General features: G+C 51.7%; 2 protein-coding genes across 2 annotated transcripts in view; one reads left to right on the plus strand and one right to left on the minus strand.

The window, feature by feature from the left end:
* The window catches only part of zfh1 (Zn finger homeodomain 1), a 702,801-nt gene that overhangs the window by 216,246 nt on the left and 467,398 nt on the right, over window positions 1-19,157 (plus strand). The window lies entirely within an intron of this gene.
* On the minus strand, window positions 10,221-11,054 carry LOC149340964 (uncharacterized). The gene has a single exon (XM_089549903.1). It carries the CDS (start codon window positions 10,959-10,961, stop codon window positions 10,221-10,223), a length of 741 nt encoding a protein of 246 aa, XP_089406029.1. The 5' UTR covers window positions 10,962-11,054.

Genomic DNA, 19,157 nt, shown 5'->3' on the forward strand with positions numbered 1-19,157 from the left:
TTTCACGTGGTAAGGCGTGATTGCACTTAGAATCGAAAAGCGTGTTCAGTTGACTTATGTCCGCGCCTGTGCATAGAAAGTAGCCGTTTTGCTGCTGTATAGACAGCAGCCTTTTGGCATGCGTTGCTTTTTTTGCGTACTGACTTGTGCCTTTGTGTTTTTCTTGCAGGTAAGTTCAAGTTCTTGGCCGTAAGCAACTCCCACTTTCCGGCATGGTGAGTTGAATGCGTCTGCTTCACGCACGCTGCGAATCACTCCGTACGTCGCACGCCGCACAAAATGGCGGCAGCGCTGGTGCGTAATGGCGTCAGGTCACGGTGATGGAACAATAAATAACCCGGCGACTAAAGCTGAGCTAGTTGGTTCGAAGTGCAAACCTCAACTCCGACAATCATAGGGTTTTACACGCATCCTAAATTCTTTCTTACGTTTTTAGGCGTTAACATTTTTTTTTTTTAACTTTAGTAAAGAGAGAAAGGGAAGGATTCTTCAAGTTACGGCTTGAAACGGGTGTCAGGTAAGCTTAGAATGGAACGGGTTAAGCATCTACTTCACGCTTGTGGGCACGGGAGGGACTGGCACAAAGGTATAGCCAGCGCACGCTATGAGTGAAGCGCAGGTTAGATGGATATGAAATATCCGACCAGTGTTGTGTATGCAAGGAAGGAGCGAGTTTCGAAGGAGAACAATAATCGCTTATTGTGTGTTTCATTTGAGTTTGCGTGTTGCCGCCAAAGAAGCGCCTTTCTTTATGAGTGCTCGTTGAAGTATAAGATGATAGTTTTTACTCGGTGTGCACTGCGACCACTTCTATTTCACAATACGAGTTTCCAAACTAAAGCTTCGACCAGCGAGCCTATATATCTGTCCCTCCACGGCTATTCCGCTGAGCCAGGCGCTCACAGTCGGCAGCGACAGGGAAACTTTCTTGCCCACTGCTTGCACCTCGCTGCTCAGATGCGAGGAATCTGTCAGCGAAGCCTTATCCTGCTGGGTATCGCCAGTGGAACAGGCTCCAACTCTGTCCCTCTGGCGGAGATAGGAGCCCAGGAAAGGTCAAAAGGTCAACAAGGCCGTGGCGCCGTTGATAATGGCACGGCCTCCAAGTGTGTCAGTAGACTTGCTTGCCGCCCCTGCTAGTGCCTCTACGGGAGATAGCACCTCAATTCTTCCAAGGGTCCTCTACATGCAGCTCGCGTTATCGAGCTGTGCACCTTGGTTCAAGTTCAGCGGGCGGACGCACCAGGAACGCCCCTCGCGAGGAGGGACCTCTGAGAGATCCAGCGTAGCGTGAGGCACATGTTTCAAGGTTTATTGGCTGGTTTTCTCGTCTCTATATAGGACTTCCTGGCAGCACTGACGGGGCGAAAACTGACCGCTTTTATCTTGAATTGTTCACGCTGTTTGTTAACGTATTCATGGAAGCGTCACGAAGGAATTTTCGTGTCTTAAACTCTTCAAAGAACACTAGGTGATGACTTCACCCTATCGCTGAGTTGGAACGCCCGTGGTAGCTGATGCCAGCTGCAGCCACGAATGAACACAAATGGTTACGGTTGTCCAGAGGGGTTGAAAAACTGATTGGTAGCCATACGCAGACACCCCAGTTGCCTTATTTTGCTGGCCTTGCGATGCGAGCCACGCAAAGACGTGCCCACAGCTGAGAGAAATAAACAAAGGCAGACAGCTTTGAACCGTCTCTTATGAGACCAACTAGACACAGCACTTTATGCTCTGAGTGCCATCTGAGGAGGACTGGTGGCTCGGAAACCATTGCTGGTTTTTGTGCTCATCGCCACAATGACTTCCCTCGCTGTAAATATGCTACAGAAAAGTAGCATAGCAAAGGGACCCACGCATTAGAACTTCAAAATAGTACTTTCTACTTTCTTCAAGTAGATGCCTATGGTGTTATATGAAACGTACTGGTACTTCCGAAGAAAGGACGGCTGTAGCTTGTACTCCCGCTTCAACCTCCAGAACATATTTGTCAAAAAGTGCTTAAGCTTGGGCTAGTTGGAACTGCATTGTAGGATAGCTGTGCTGCTTGGAATTACACAAAGTTTTCTTTTTGGTCTTCGTTAGCGGTGTTTTTGTGTAAATCCAAGCAACGTAGTTATCATACATATATTAGAGAGTTTTAGTATAGCGTTAGCGTGATAGCGGACCTAAGGGAAATTACGTTAGCGTGCCGCAAGCAACTTATCCCCACAGACAGTTTTAGTATAGCGTTTTGAAAACGTTAAACGCCATCTGCTTGACATGGATGCGAATGGTCCTTCTAAAATGGTAAACTTGCCAAATAAACTTGCCAAATTATAATTTCCGAGTTTTTTATACGAATTATTAGTGCAGTGTTCATTTTCGTCTGCAAAATGACCCCAAAATTACAATAAAATGAAATAAAAACGTAAAACAGTGGCGCCATCTAGTAAAGGCAATGTTAACTACAAGCCGTTGGAGCAAGAATATTTGCCATCACATGACGTCTAATGTTCAAAAAACTTATGTAAATTTAATATAAACTCTTTTTACATAATTTAAGTCCATAAAACATCGCGAAAAACCTCCAAATCTATTTTTGTCTCGTTCCAGACGTTTTTGCTAGGTTTCTGCTGCGTTTTGGGCAGTTGCAGACGGTAGCATTGCAGCTTGAGTTTCCATTAGGCTTGCGCGCTCCAGAATCGAGAGCGTATCTCAAAAACTGGGCTGAATTGCAGCTTAAACTTTATCGTCGAAGCAAGGTAAGTCATAGCGAAAACCAACAACACCAGTAGTTGCCGGTAAACATGCCGACCGGAATCGCAAGAGCTGCTGAATCGGCGGAAGCGGGCGGCTCTCGCTTGAAAGGACGCCGCCATGTTTCCACGCTAAGGGCGCAAAAGCCGCAACGCTAAATTCTGAAAATTGCGTGCGTACGCTAACGCTATTTCCCCGTTAGCGTTCTGCGCATGCGCACTCTGGACCCGCTATTCCGCTATGCACGCAATTACGCAAAGCCCGCAATACTAAAACTCTCTATTGTCGATCTTAAATTTGAATGGCTAAGATTTAATGCGAATGCATTGTATTCCCCATTAACACAAATGCCGCCGTCTGTCACCGCTTATGGCACGAAATTCCTCAGTGACGTCACCATGCTCTCGCACGACGTCAGCACTAGACCATAGGGCAGTGGCGTCTACAGCAAATAAGAAAAAATTAATTTTCTTCCGAAAATGCAGGGGGATTGAACCAAGGACCTTCAGATTGCGGTGCGGGCACGCAACCCTTTGGCCACAAAACCGTTTTTTTTTTTTTACATAGTATTTACTACACTGAAAGTATGGTCTGCTTACATGAAGTATTTACAAGTTCCCAAAGGCTTTGCAAATAGGCCAAAAAACCGCGTTACTTCTTGGCTAATGAAGGTGAACGTAGTGTATGCGTTTCCTTACGGCTGTATGCTAATGAGTAGGCCTCTCATTAGGAAGTAAGGAATCTTTTAATGAACCTCGCAACAGAACTCACGATAAGCCAAGCTCAGTCTTGAGTGCCCTCCGTAATTTTTCTCCTTTTCCACTTCCTTCAATACCCAGACGTATCGCAGCCAGTATTTCTGAGAATTTCTGGCTACGTCACGAGAAACGAGTTCTACTTTGCGAAATAATAGTTATTATTTCTCCCCAAAATGAGCTAACAGCGCGTATCAGCGCAAAAAAGAAAAGAATAGAGTTGACAAACGTTAGAAGAGCTACCTGCACGTTGAAACGACTTTGACCTTGGTACTCTGCGTCTCCTGGACGGCGAAGGTGAAGTACTTTGGAGTCCGTTCCTCGTGAGAGGTCAGTCGTTATCGCCCTGACAGCCAGCGCACTTTGTGAAAAGTGGGCGAGGCTGTAGGGCCGCCTCAGGAGCCGCCCTGCAATCTCCGACCTGCAGCTGTTGTTAGCCGCTTTGCTTGGGGACAGGCAAAGCAAACAGACCGGCAAATCCTTGAAAACAGGCCCGCGAAAGCTTGGGCGAACGTCACCGGCCTGAGTCACTATGCACTCCGACTGTCGCGAATTGAGGGCGATCAGCGCGAAGTAAAATAATAAGAACTAAAATTGAACTTTCATGAATTGTGAATTGTAATCTTATTTTAAATAGTGGTGTTCTCGTGTATTTCGCGCGGTCTTTTAAATTTTTGCTGCATTTTGAGTTCTCGCAAATTGATGTTACATTGTGTTCACCCCCTCCTCCCACCCCTATGTAATACCCTGTACCGGAGTGATTTTTAAAGAATTTGATTAAAATAAATAAATAAATGGACTAGTAAGGTAGCAAGCGAACAGGCAGAAAATAAGCAACCAAAATAATAAATAAATAAATAAACCATCGGCTTCAGATGGAAGGTTTCCTTACCAAATCTTAGCTCAGGAACAACTTATTTCTTTACATGAACGGCTTTCATTAGGCTTTGCATTAGATATGGTCAGACCGCGAGGAAAATTATTGGCACCTCTCCACACGAACTAAGCCCGACCTAATAAGGGTACTCAAATGCTGCAGTGCGCGAGTTTTCTGGGATGCTGTGTGTTTGAAATTCTATGGAGTATATAACGTGGACAGCACAGTCTTCAGACTTGGATTCAGATTGACATCTGGCGTTCCCCTGCGTTTTGCGAGCTTAAATGTTTTAGGCAATGAAAATAAAAACGCGGTCACTGCGATGCTTGACTGGAAGGTAAATATTGGCAGTTTGGTATTTATTTATTTTATTTTTACCGGATGCATGCCATTTGAACTGAAGATCAAGAAGAAAGTACTTTAGTATTCCGAGGGGCTTTCCATATTTACACTTTTCTCATTTTATGCCCTCATTCAGCGCTCTTTTTTCTTTAATGCCGACGCCGCTCTTACCCACTTGTCCTTTCTTTCATTTCATTTATTATGCCCTCAAGGTTATGGGGGTCTATTCTTGTAGTAACGCTCAAAGGGCTAGAAGCAGTTGTCGCTCTCTAGCACCAGCGTGCCAGCCCTAGCAGTCAGAGCTGTGACCCCCAACCCGCGGTGCGGTAGGTCGCAACCACGGCGGGTTCGGGCCAGAGGGGACAAACACGAGTATGCTACTCGGAGGAGCGTTTATTGCTCCCGAGCAATACAGTGCAGCAGCAACAATACAACCGCCGTAACGAGCGAGGATGTTCCGCTCGCGTACGGGGGTGGAAAACACAAGGGGCAGAACGCACGCAAAAATGTGGGGGAAGTAGGTTCCGCTCACCTCGCGTGGTTCCTCGCTCACGGCCCGCGGCGGTCAAGTCACACACGGTGGCCGGGCGATAAGGGCAGCGGTCTCCGTGGCAGATCTCCCGCCAGAAGACGAGCCAGCCTCGGAAGAAACGCGTCTCCTCCCGGGCTGTGGAGAGGAGGTCTCTCCGTTGTAAGAGGGGAAAGAGGGAAAGTCTCCGCGGCGGGGAGCGAAAGGAAGCGGGGGTGGCGAGAGTGCCCTCCCTCGCAAAACCTCCCGAACGGCGCGCGCATAGCATCGCGTGATAATTACGCGCGGCCGTTACAATGGGGCAGGGGATTCATGTGTATCCCCACATCCCCCCCTCCTTAAAACTGCCCTACGGCCGAGAAGTGGCCGCGTTCACACAAAAGGGTATACCGAGTGGGGCCGGCGAAACACCGTTTAACTTTAAAAGCCAATTAAGAAAAGATTCAGCTCACAGCCAGCAGTGCCGTCGTCGAAGGCCGTGGACGCCAGGGCAGGAAGGTAGTGTAGACGACCGCCATGGACGACTGTGGAGCCCAGGGTTGAAGGGGGTCGATGACCGCAGGTCCAGTGAGTCGGCCAGGGCAGCTTTGCCGGGACGCGCGGGCGGCAGGCCGGCTCAGGGCAATTACGCACCGTGTCGTAGCGTACGGTAGGCCTCCCCTCAGCTGGTCGAACGCTCGCTCTTGGCTCGATGGCCCTCTTTTCCTTTCTTTGGAGGGTGACAAAGGCGCGCCGACCCATTTTCCCTCTGCCGCGGAGAACTTGTGAGGCGGGCCCAGCGGGGCACCAAGCTTCTCTTGCGGGCGAAGCCCGCTGCCGCGGGGACAGGGGGACTCCAAGGCGGCCTCTCTGCTGCAGTTTTCGCCATGGTAGACACAGGCCCCGGTTTCCCCGAATTCTCGTTCGCTCGTCCCGCGGCCGACCGGAAGCTGTTTTTCGGCACGGTTGCTCGGTGGTGACAGCGGGCTCTTGGCTCCGGAATGCGGCCGCCTTCCAAACTGCCTGGCTCTCGGTGTTCGAAGCTGCAACGGTCGTTGCGGCGTCTGCTGGCTCTCCTCCGGGCACGCTGTGAAGGCTGGCCTGCGGCTGCAAAGCTGTCTTTTCCCTTTAGTTACTTTTAACGATTTACACACATTTTTTTTTTTCTTTCAGTTAGGCTAACCCCGCTCGGTCTTTTCCGACGAGAAAGCGTGTGCTTGCTCCGGAAGCCGTGGTGCGAAATATGGAAGGGGTGTTCCGTCCATATTAAGCAGGAGAAATTACTCCCTGCGCGTTAGTCAGAGTTGTTTCTGCCGTGGGCGCAAGTTGTAACGAGGCGCCGGGCTCTGTTGTCGAGCCTTGCCTCTCGGTGCGGCTGCCTGCTGGCGAGGGAGGGTGTTCTCCACAGGCCACTCGTTCCCTCTGTCAAAGTAGGGTTTGAGATCACAGACATGCACTGGCCCGCCGGTCGGTCTTAGCGTCAAGTCCGCCAGCCTGTAGACGAGAGAGGAAAGTTTCTCCCGAACTACATATGGTCCCGTCCATTTCGGCGCCAGAGAAGCAGAAAACCGCTTACTGGCATCGCTCAGAACGTGACTGCGCCTCAACACCAGGTCACCCGGTTTGTAGTGAACTTCCCGGTGAGAGCGGTCATACTGCGCTTTCTGCTGGGCCCGAGCAGTGCTCAGATTCCGGCGTGCTTTGTCCAAAGCCTCCGTCATCCTCGCGCGCAGCCCGGTCGCATAGTCGGCGCGTGCCGACCAAGCAATCGGGGTGTTGCTGCGAACCTGTAGAGTAAGTTCTAACGGGTTCGGCAGCTCCCTGCCAAGGTTGAGAGCGGCAGGTGTGTACCCAGTCGAGCGGTTCACGGTCGACCTGAGAGCAAACCCAATCTCGGGGAGACAGGTGTCCCAGTCGATGTGCGTCTCCGCAAATGCAACGAGCATGTGCTTGATGTTGCGGTTCACGCGTTCCGTGGGATTCGCCTGGGCGTGGTACGTGGTTGTTCTCCTGTGCTTAATGCCAAGGGCCGCACAGGAGTCCACGAAAAGTTTGGCAGTGAAGTACGATGCATTGTCCGTTATCAACTGCCCGGGGTAGCCGAATCGTGTGAACACCTCGATCAGCTTCCCCATGATTACGCGTGCCGTCAGCTTTCGAAGTGGGAACAGTTCCACCCATTTGCTGAAATGGTCTGTGACAACGAGCAGATATTGGTTTCCACTCGGAGTCCTGGGGTAAGGTCCCATGACGTCACAAGCCGCAATTTGCCAAGGACCCTGGCTATTGATCGGCTGCATGAGCCCAGGTGGGCGTCCACCACGTGGCTTGACCCTTTGGCACACGTCGCACGAGCGGGCGTAGCGTATCGCATCCCGCTTCATGCCAGGCCAGGTAGCGAGGCGGCACAACTTGAGGTAAGTCTTAGGGCCACTCGCATGCCCAGCGATGCACGTGTCATGAAAGTAGCGTAAAAGTGCTCCTCTCAGCGTGCGTGGAATCACCACCTTGAAGGACTCGTGTGTATCCTTCTCGGAGGGGATATATCTCAGCAGGATGCCATCGGAGTCGAGCAGATAGGAATCCATCGCGCTCACAGCATTACCAGCTGTGTTCGAGCGCCCCGCACGGACAACAATACCAGTTGCCTCCATGTGCGCCGCGGCCGCGCCGCCCGGCTCCCTGAGCCCGTCGAACACTTTTCGACAAAATGGATCCTCCCGCTGTGCCTCCAACAGCTCCCTTCTGCTGAAAACGCTCACCACTGAACTGATGCCTTCAAAGTGGTTTACGCTTTCGCCCTGGGAAGGCGGGGTGTCCCTTCCCTCGGGGCGTTGTGTGAGCTGCGCGGCAGTCGCGCTGCTCTGGCTGTCGGGCGCGGCGGATTGGGCAGTGTTGTTACTTCCCAAGCCGTCAACGGGCGCGCGCGAAAGTGCGTCCGCCACCACGTTGTTCTTGCCCCTCCTGTAGCGCACGGTAAAGTCGTAACGCTGGAGGAGTAGCGCCCATCGCGCTAGGCGTCCGGACGGCTCGCCTAGGCGTCTCAGCCAAGTGAGTGCCATGTGATCAGTCTCAATCACGAAAGCGACTCCATCGACATAGTAGTCGAACTTCCGCAGAGCGAAGATAATCGCGAGACATTCTTTTTCTGTCACGGAATAGTTTCTCTCTGCGGGAGTTAATGAGCGGCTGGCGAACGCCACCGGTCTCAGGCTACCTCCGTGCTCTTGAAGCAGGACTGCTCCTAAGCCCAGGTCACAAGCGTCCGTGTGGATCACAAATTCCCTGTTCAGGTCAGGCAGCCTTAGCTCTGTGGTTTCCGCGAGCGCGCAAGTGAGATGGCGTAGTGCCGCCTCTTGCTCGGGTCCCCAATGCCACTTCACACCTTTCCTTAACAGCGCTGTTAAGGGGGCTTGCAGAGCTGCGCAATCTGGGATAAACTGTCGATAAAAGTTCGCCAGCCCCAGAAAGCGTCTCAGTCCGCCTATATCTGCCGGCGACGGGAACTGCAAAATAGCCCGCAGCTTGTCTTCGCACGGCAGAAGGCGTCCTTTGTCTAGCGTAAACCCCAACAGTGTTATTCGGGTCGCCGCTATCTGGGTCTTGTTCGGGTTCAGAGTGATTCCCGCAGACCTCAGCCTTTCCAGTACATCCCTGAGATGGCGTAAGTGCTCATCAAAGGTTTCCGAATACACGACAATGTCATCCAGGTAAGCAAGAGCGTGGTGCCACCTTGCATCGCCTAGGACACGGTCCATCAGACGCTGGTACGTCGCGGGCGCGCCGACCAGGCCGAACGGCATTCGGGTAAACTGGAAAAGTCCCCTGTGACAAGTGAAGGCAGTTTTCTCTCGATCACTGGGGTTCATCTCCACCTGAAAGTATCCTCTGCTAGCATCGAGCGTAGTGAAGTACTTCGCTCCACCAACATTGGACACTATCGAGGGAATGCTCGGAAGTGGGTATGCGTCCTTCCGTGTCACCTCGTTCAGGCGTCGATAGTCCACACAAAGGCGGGTTGTTCCATCCTTTTTGGGCACCAGCACCACTGGAAACCCCCAGGGGCTGTTTGATCGTTCCACAACGCCTGTATCGAGAAGCTCGTCCAGTGCGTTATCGAGCGCTTTCCTCTTAGCCAAGCTGACTGGCCGAGGATTGCACTTCCATGGAACAGCGTCGCCTGTCTCAATTTTGTGCCTAACCAGCGTAGTGCAGCCAGGCCGCTCCGTGAATACGGCGTCGTACTCGTTTAGGAGCAGAGACAAACGCGCTTTTTCCTCCCCCGACAAGCTGTCTGAGTTGTCCAGCAGCGGGTGGGGAGGCCTGCATGCCGCCGCGGCACAGAGTGCAACCGCAGGGGGGACAGGGGGTCGCGCGGGAGGGGAGAGGTTCCCTTCCGCGCTTTTCCTCTCGGCGCGGTCGACAGGCTGGTTGTTCAGCCGGGCCGAAGGCGTTTTGAGGCTCTTTTTCGGGCGATCGTTGCGTACGTCTGCGCGCGAAGCATCGGAAAGCGAATGTGCTCTCGACGCTTTTTGGGGTTGAACGAAAGGTTTCAGGGTGCCACATGCTCGCTCCCTATATCCTCCGTTGCAGACGTCAATAACAATGCCCGTCTTGGCGAGGAAGTCTCTACCAAGAATAATTGGAACCGATAGGCCGGGGAGGTGAGCGAAGCGCTGGCGCCTCACTCTTTTCTCCCACCGCACCACAAGCCGCGCGGCACCGCTCGCGTGTGCAGTGCCGCTGGCTAATCGGAACGTGAGGTTGCTCGCTCGCAGTCGGAGTCCGTTCCGACGTAAATGCTCACATACCTCGTCGCCAAACAGGGATGCGCTCGCTCCTGTGTCTAGCAATGCCATGAACTTACGTTGTGCCACTGTAAGCTCAATAAGCGGTACTGGCGTGTCGCTGGGTGGTTCCAAACGACAAGCCAGCGGGGCTAGGAGTTCGTGTGACTCACTGAGCACCGCTGTTGACGCCGCCGGCTGCGAAGCGTTGCTTACCGGCGGCTGCGTTCGTTTCCCGAAAGCGCGTGCTCTCGGTTCACGGGGCGTCTGCACTCCCGGGCGTAGTGCCCTCGTTGGTTGCACCGGTAGCAGAGGGTATTCGGCCATTGCCGGGCGGGGCAGTTGTCGCCTCGCGCCGGCTGACCGTTCCTCCCTGCCGGGCGTACCGTCGCAGTTGCCCTTTGGTCTAGCGTCCTCGGGTCGGCATGTCGGTCCCGATTCTGCGTACCTTGGCCACGCGCAGCGTGTGCTGACCGCATAGCATACGTGTACGGGTCGAGAGCTCGGTCTGATAGTTCCCAACCGTTTCTCAATTGCCCGTCACTTAATGCAACCATTTCGGCTCCCCGGGAACGGTTTCGAAAAGTGTCTCCGTTCCAGGCGCATCGCGGCTCAAGTGCCTGCGACGCGGGCGGGGGTGGCCGATACGCGCGGGAGGCGAGTATGTCCGCCTGTATGCGCTTGGCTGCCGAGGCGAGTTCGTCCAAGTCCCTGAACGGTACGCCTCGTAGGTAGGCTGCGAAGGTAGGGTGCGCTTGTCGCGTAACACGCTCTACCTTCTCGCCGTTCGAAGCTGAGGGGTCTGCAAAACGATAGAGTTCGTCCATCGCCCTCACGTACTCAAGCAACGATTCGTCCGGATGCTGAGTACGCAGCTCCAACTCGCGCCGCAGACGACGGTCGTAATCTGCGGGCAAGAACTCCTCGCGAAACCTCGCTCGGAACTCCTCCATTGTGCGAGACCGATGGCCAGTAAGGCGGAACCAGCGGGCAGCCTGATCAGTCAGTGAGATTGGCACGACACGCGCCAGAATCTCGCCACCGGAAAGCCCTGTCGCCTGCTGGTAGGTCAGCATGCGCTCAAGGTACTCGTTGGCACTGACAAGATCATGGTAGCCACCGTAGCTGGGAAGGTCCACCCTTAGCCTCGGACTCGCCGCTGGAGCGGGTGTTTGCAGGTTGTTCTGCACGATACCCGTGAGGCTCTCTATGAGGCGCAAGGCGTTGCGCAACACAGCCTCTTGGGCCTGGCCAGGTAGTTCTGGCTGAGGGCCCAGGTGGGATGAGCAAGATTGCACGTGTCGCGCCATGCTCTCCCTACCTGGCGGCATAGCGCTTGGCGAGAAGTGCCTAGCGTCGCCGCTCGTCTGAGCCGGTGTGTCGTGTGAAGCACCGCTCGGCTCAAACGATATAAGATCACAGGGGCTAGCGTCAGCCTCTGGGAACACACCTGCAGTAGTTGTTACTGCCGTGCCAAGATGTTGCTGCTGAGAAGCCGTATTGGACAACCACAGCAGGGACTGGATGTCAATCCCGCTCGCCGCCATGGCTAGTCTGTGTGTCGGCAGTCGCTCACACAGACACTCGGTTTGTCACACCTCTGGCCCCACGTTGGGCGCCAAGAATATGGGGGTCTATTCTTGTAGTAACGCTCAAAGGGCTAGAAGCAGTTGTCGCTCTCTAGCACCAGCGTGCCAGCCCTAGCAGTCAGAGCTGTGACCCCCAACCCGCGGTGCGGTAGGTCGCAACCACGGCGGGTTCGGGCCAGAGGGGACAAACACGAGTATGCTACTCGGAGGAGCGTTTATTGCTCCCGAGCAATACAGTGCAGCAGCAACAATACAACCGCCGTAACGAGCGAGGATGTTCCGCTCGCGTACGGGGGTGGAAAACACAAGGGGCAGAACGCACGCAAAAATGTGGGGGAAGTAGGTTCCGCTCACCTCGCGTGGTTCCTCGCTCACGGCCCGCGGCGGTCAAGTCACACACGGTGGCCGGGCGATAAGGGCAGCGGTCTCCGTGGCAGATCTCCCGCCAGAAGACGAGCCAGCCTCGGAAGAAACGCGTCTCCTCCCGGGCTGTGGAGAGGAGGTCTCTCCGTTGTAAGAGGGGAAAGAGGGAAAGTCTCCGCGGCGGGGAGCGAAAGGAAGCGGGGGTGGCGAGAGTGCCCTCCCTCGCAAAACCTCCCGAACGGCGCGCGCATAGCATCGCGTGATAATTACGCGCGGCCGTTACAATGGGGCAGGGGATTCATGTGTATCCCCACAAGGTACACAGTACATTATAAAGGAGAGGGGCTAAGAGATTGCAAAGTAAACATACGTAAAAACTTGCACGAAATAAACAGCACAACAGAAAGGATTGCAAATTTCGAACTGACATCTGGTGATGACTTACGGTGAAGTACAAAAGATACAAATGTAACGAACACGATTGAAAATAGGTGCGCGATATGAAGTAGTGCGGCAGATCTGAGAAAATCATTGTTAGCATTTTGATCATGAAGCTGACGAAAACACTGAAATAAAGAACAGCATATACACATAGCAGAACGAATTTTAAATGCATCACAAAAGTTCATTTTGAAGCGCATTTCTAAACATAAGTAGCGCCAAAGCCTATCCCAACGGCGCGTAATCGTTCAATGCTTTGTGCACATGCGCACCAATGTTTCTTAACTCTATAGTGCGATGCCAAACTGAAGGACGCGCGTATATTTAGGTAAATAAGAAGTCGTTTTTGCTGCATGGCTCCCGTCTGAAATTTTGCTTTCTGTGACGCCTCCTTTAAAGGTAGAAATATGCAGCTTCTCGCCTAATAGGCAGAACATACCTTTTAATAAGATTGCGTTAGAGACCCTATGGTGCCAAAATGCGTCGTCGGCCATAAAATTCGCCCATTTGCTCAACGAGAGTGACGTCACCGGACCGGAGCATTCCCATTGGTTGGAACGATGTGACGTCACTTTCGATAGTGGCATCAACAGCTGGTAGTGCTATCGCATTGCCGACACACATGGTGGTGGTGGTGGTGTGACATTTTTATTCGAACATCCTTTCTATTAGGCGTTGAGTACATCCTGGGCCAAGGCGACGAGGGCACGTTGCAGTCTCAGATCCAGGGAGGCGAGCCAGATGGGCCACGGTGGGGTGGGGGGAAAGGATAGGCGGGGGACTGGAAGGCTGCGTGGCACTGTGTAAGGCAGTGTTCTATGTCTGCATATGTGTGTGGACAGTTTGGGCACTGAGGTGTGGAAGTGTACCGGTATAGGTAAAGTTTGGCTGGTGTATGAGATCAGGCGTTGCTGTCACAGTGGAAGTTGACAGTAAAAGGGACAGGTGCAGTGGAACGTGAAAGTTCGTTGTGTGATTGTATCTTCAAGGGTTACATCATGTCGAGCGGTAGACGCAGACTTATGATAGCTTGTACGCAACGCGTTCCCGGAAGTGTGAGTGGTCAGGAGAAAGACCTTTATCCTTCCTTTGCCTCTCGACTCTTGTGTCATTGAGGACTTCCCTGACCGTGCACCTAAATAGATGAGGACGGTTCCTAAGCTCCGGGCAAGGTGTCCACCCTGTGCTCACGAAAAAAAAAACTGAAAGGAAGGAAAAAGAAAAGTGCCAATCGGCAACGAAATAGAGGAGGGTCCGGGGATTTCTCCCTTATCGTCGGGTTCCAGGTGTGCGAGATGACCGAAGCGGCGGCAGGGGCCGATTATAGGTTTCCTGCCAGTCGTCCCGTTCCCCCCTTCGCGGTCTTTCTTTGGGCTGCGAGAGAGTTGCGCTTTATGTGCGTGCTCTGCAGGATTTCGTTTCCGGCGACGAACCGTTCGGGCCGATATAGATATTAGGAGGTGCGGTCGATGCAGCAAGTCACCTTCCCTGACATAACGGACCAGGCGCGGCGGGGAATTCTGGACCTGTGGTGGACCGGCTCTGCGGAACGTGTCTCTGAGCTTGTGAAGTGAATGCAGGGAAAAGAGTGAGTTTAGCTTTGCCATTAGAACAGTTGAAAGTTTTAAAGTGCGTGTTCTTTCCGCAGATGCGCCTCTTTCTTGGGAATTGAAAAGCCATTGCGGAGAGCTCCGAGCAAAATCATATTTACAGTAATCAACTTACACTTGTTCTGGGCATTTATGTTCAACTTTATTTAAAGGCCGAGAGAACTGGTTGGTGAGGAATATGGAATAAAAATACGCGCGGAGCGCGCTTTCAGGTTGGTGCCAACGCTTTCATCGTTTGATTTTTGTGCGAGACATAATCCCTGAGTTATGTTCACTCTTACCATTTCTGATTCCATTGCATGCACTGGTTCACACAAGCAGTTTTTCGCTTATTGGTGGCCATTATTTACATGGGCAAGTGGGCACACCATTGGTAGACTGAGCGTTGCGAGCGGTTTATTAATGTGACTTTATACTGGCGTAGAAATCAGTGCCATCGCATAAAAATACGGTATATTCCTTTCGTTTTTTTTTATCACCCAACTGTGATTGTTATTGTTACAGCACTTCTCTAACCCGAATTTTAAATATCACGCAGGCATGATAGCCTTCTACGTGCAAAAGTTCTGGTTACTTGCGCAAAGCGAATCGCTGACTACAGTAAGCTGTACCCAGTGTGTGTTAGCTTGCATCGTAATCTCGGTAAGCAAAACTCCGCACTTCCTTCATTTTTTAAGTACGACTGCCGCTGTAGTAATCGCACACATTTTTACCTGAAACGCGCTGAGCACAGCAGTTGAGTTGCCGGGTTGCGGCTCAGGGACCCATCGCGCACGCACCCCGAAGCCGGTAGCTTGTCCCGTTTGGCTTTGTTGGTGTTGGCTGTTTGTCGGGGCTCCTCGAGCGGCCGCCACCGCGGCGCCGTTCGAACGGGTTTGTTTTAAACAAATGGGGTAAAGTGCATCCAAGAATGGCGGTTAGCGGACCGCACCGTAGCCGGCTGCGGGAAGACGAGGCCCTGCAGGGTCGCGTTCAAACCGTGTGTCGGTGCTGTAACCAAGCGGAAATGCGTAACTTCTTCGTGGAATTCGCGCGGTGCTCGCGTAAACAACAACCCTGTGAGCACCGGCGTGCTATTGGCTCCTTTAGTTTGAACGAAATTCTTCTGATTGGCTCTGACAAGCGCATTTCTTATTGGTTACAAAAATGGTCCCCAGAATGCTGGGAAAGTGCATTTAAGGGCGAGTTTTTGGCGCGAAAAGGGGGACTTGGAGACGTCGAGGGGGGAGATCGGAGCTCTAGAGAGTCCGGAGGGACCGGCCGGCACCGGATGAGAGGCTGGGCGAGGTCTGAGAGAGTTCGGAGGAAAGTCGCTGGTGAGCGCTCGTGAATAAACCACGTAGTCCCGAAGAAGTGTCCTGTCTGTTCCGCAACGTGTCGCCGGATCACCGAACCATTAGAAGGCTACAAGATCAACACCATCGAACATCAAAATTAACTACAGCCCTCTCACATTGTCGAGTAATTAGATTACCCTAAAGACAGGGAAAGCGAAAGTAGCAAGCGAAAACTGGTAAATCTAATTTTGTTTCTATTTTTTATTTTTATGGAAGGGTGGGGGGCGTCCAAGCACAATGAATTGTCGGTTTTAATGGCCCGTAGCGACACGTCGGTCATGAAGAACGCCGCAGTGGACGGCTCCGGATTAATTTAGACCACCTAGGCTTCTTGAACGAACGCAGACATCGCGCAGCACAAAGGCCTTTTCGTATTTCGCCTCCATCGAGATATACCCGCCGCAGCCGGGAGTGAACCCCCGCCCTTGGGATCAGCATCCGAACGCCAAAGGCACTCAGAGCCACCGCGGCGGGGCCAAAGAGCAGTGAAATTATGGTCTAAGCAACCGGGCGACAAATGGGTTTTTATTATTGGTTTGTTATCCTTATCTCCATGACTGACGAAGCACCGAGCACGAAGTCCAAAAAGAGGGGTTCGTGGAACAAGGGCCGGACTGGGCTGGTCGGGCGTCGCACTAACCTCCTATGTTGACTCGCCGTTCACGTCTTTTCCTGCCGGTAGCGCTCCCGTCGAAAGCGGTCGCGCCGCCGAAGCCCAAGCCGCCGCGGACCGCGGCGCGCTCTCGTCGCCTTGCCAGTTAGAGAGCCTCTCCCCGACGGTTGTCGTTTGGCGTCAAAGGATGGCGCTTCAGTCGCATTCTGCTTGGCAGTTTCGTTGTGGGATACTCATTTTTTTCAGGATTCGTGAGATTACTGTGGCCGTTAGACAAGAAGTGAATGAATGAATGAATCTATATATCGGTAAATAAATAAATCATCGATGCGTCTGACAGGCATTATGATGCCTGCCAGATGAAAGTGCTGCCTCCTTGCTGTCGGTGGCATCTTTGAAGGTATAGCCCAAGTGTGGCTCTTCCGAAAATTGTTGCAGTAACCTTGTCTTCCATACTTGTCTGCTGTTCCGACTGTAGGTTATCATCCATCCAGTTTCATGGTGGTCTGTGATGCGGAGAGCTGACGCAAAGTAAACGCAGAATCTTTGAATAAAGCGCTATAAAAACATTGCGCTCTCTGTGCGCCCCTCTTCTACACGGGGCCATTCACGCTTTTGCAAGGAGCTAGATTCTAAATACATATAGCAGAATCCAGGCTTACCTGAAAAACCTTCCCAATTTTTCTATTAATTTTTTAAAATAAAATTTACTTGTGAGAAGAATTCGGGATGGCGCGTTTAACGCGCATTAGAGCGCCGCTATCTGAGCGCATAAATGCTACCCAGCCGTAAAATTCGCGTCCGTTTAGCCACCTTCAAGAATCGCCGGTCTGAATACGTAGAGCAGGAAGACGCAATAAAGGCACATTCTACTCTTCAATCTTTGGTAACGAGCCCCTAAACCGTGCTCGAGCTCCTATCGCCCGCTTTCCCACTCGTTTCGAGCACACGCGGTGAAGATCAGCTTCAGAACTAATTCTATTAGAGGAAGAACGTGCGATGTTAAATGCGCCAGGCACTATGGCGAGTACGTTCTTTCACACATGAGGATGCTAACAGGCACTGCCGGCTCACCTATTACTCCTTGAGCTGTAAAGTCTTTCTTTTTTTTTTTTAATCTTAGTTCTGTAGGTTCTTGCTTCTGGCCCGTCGGAGGAGCCTTTATCTCAACACGTACGCGTACTTAAATAAGAGCGCAGGCCGCAAGAAAGTATGCTCCGTTAAGATTTATGCCTGTCCAGGCTCCCCTTACCGTCTACTTATGGCCTTTCCTTTATCTACTTCGATCCGCTTTTAGGGAAAGCAGCGCGGGGTCTGGCCGTGGTGGGGATAGCTGGCTCGCTGAAGGGCAGCTCCTGCTACCGCTCGAGAATTAATAAAAGAAACTGGGGCGAGGGGTGCTAAGTTGCGCCCAAGAAAAATGATCTGCACGCGGGACGGGCTTTCCTTGGCTTGTGGCGCCTTATACACGTGTGTGTGTGTTTCTGCCGGGGCGTAGATGATGCGTGCCCGAGAGAAGTACCTGGCGCCGCTTTAGCGAGCGCTGTGGCTGAGAGTGAGTGATCTTGGCGCATATTTCTCCGGCGTATAGCTTTTAGCCGCCCAGAGGCATCCTGTTGTTAGCTGTGACCTGCTGTGTAGGTTCTGGTAGGTTTTCTTACTCCCTTAGTGACTTCAGTGTTCTGCTACTCTATTTTCTCTTTCATTTTTTTATCCCCTCACCCTTTTCCCCCCGTGTAGGGCAGCAAACCGATTATTCTTCCGGTTGAGCTCCCCGCCTTTCCTCTTCTACCTCCTCCTCCTCCTCCTTGTTTCTCCCGTAGATGCAGGGAAAACGCTCATTGGCGTTTGATAGATACCACTATAAGCACAAATGGATCGAAGAAATCAACATCCCCTTTGAAATAGCCTGGTCGTTAATGCGACCCTTTCAATTATATTTATTTTCGAAATCGGTCCTCATTCCGAAAATTTGGGTTTCCGACTTTCTTTTTTTATTTATTTACTTTTATACTATTGCCTACCTTAAAGATATGAACAAAACCAACACATTTATCATCTTACACACTTCACTGCGTCTTTTCAATCGTTGTGCGTCACCGTCATTACAAGTTACGCTACTGCGAATGCAGTCGAGTTTTCTTTAGCACGTTTAAAATCCAAAGCCTCGATAAGCTACGTTATGGTCGCATCTGCACCTGAATGCAACTGTCATGCTTTCTTGCTGACGAGATCGGAAGCAGGAAAATATTTTCATAGCTCTTCAAATCTTCTAGGCTTAAGGACAGCTGGGAGAGCTATCGCAGTTCGAAGCGGCAGATATACGGCTGCTCTTAGTGGGCTGTATATTTTTGACGTGCCTCTCAAGCCGGACTGCTCGATTCCTAGCTTCTTGCCTCCCCTACTTCCTTATTTCACTCGAACTGTGGTACACACTCATCGTCTCTATAGTGCACTGTAACCTGATGGTTAATTGTTGCAGAAGGCTCAGTTTTTCTTACCGTTTGAAAGAGGCAACAACAAAAGCGAGATTTCAAAAAGTATGCTGCACTGACTATGCCTCGGTATTTCTAACAGTGTTAATCTCCTGCTGGGGAAAGGTTTTTCTCAGTGGGCACTTCTTTCATTAGCAGCTGTGGCCATATTTTCTATAGCAAATATTCTAACTACTTCTTAACTACTCCGGATGCAACTTTTGCTGACGCAATTAGCGGACGTAAATTGTTGCTACTCTGCAGCAACAATTCTCGGTTTATTCATATAAATTTTTTGGCCTACCAGTGCACTTTGCTCGTTTACATCATCCATTATTCGCTGTAATTCATTTCCTCGGCTTCATACCAAGCCAAAATTGTCGGCAGATCGGTTGCTTGTAATGTCGTTGTTAATTATTTTACCTAACTCTTTCCACTGTTCTCTTTGGATATTTCTGACTGCCATGCGGCGCTTAACAATGGAGAGATTGTGTCTCCCTGCCTATAGCGTCCGTTCTGACTGGTATTTCTAGCTCCTCTGGGTTGCGTAGCAGGCCTTGCAGATGTTTTCTAAACAGAAATGTATACATATGGCTTTTCGCCGCTTTGGCTGCGTGGCGCTAGCGTTGCTGGTGCAGTTCTGTGTCCTTCAACTTAATGTGCCATTTTTAAGCAAATTCAGACAAAATGTTTGCCAAACACTGAATATTACTCCTCCTGAA

This window comes from Amblyomma mixtum, chromosome 6 (genome assembly GCF_055824585.1).
Source record: "Amblyomma mixtum isolate Tamu chromosome 6, ASM5582458v1, whole genome shotgun sequence".
NCBI classification, from domain to species: Eukaryota; Metazoa; Arthropoda; class Arachnida; order Ixodida; family Ixodidae; genus Amblyomma; species Amblyomma mixtum.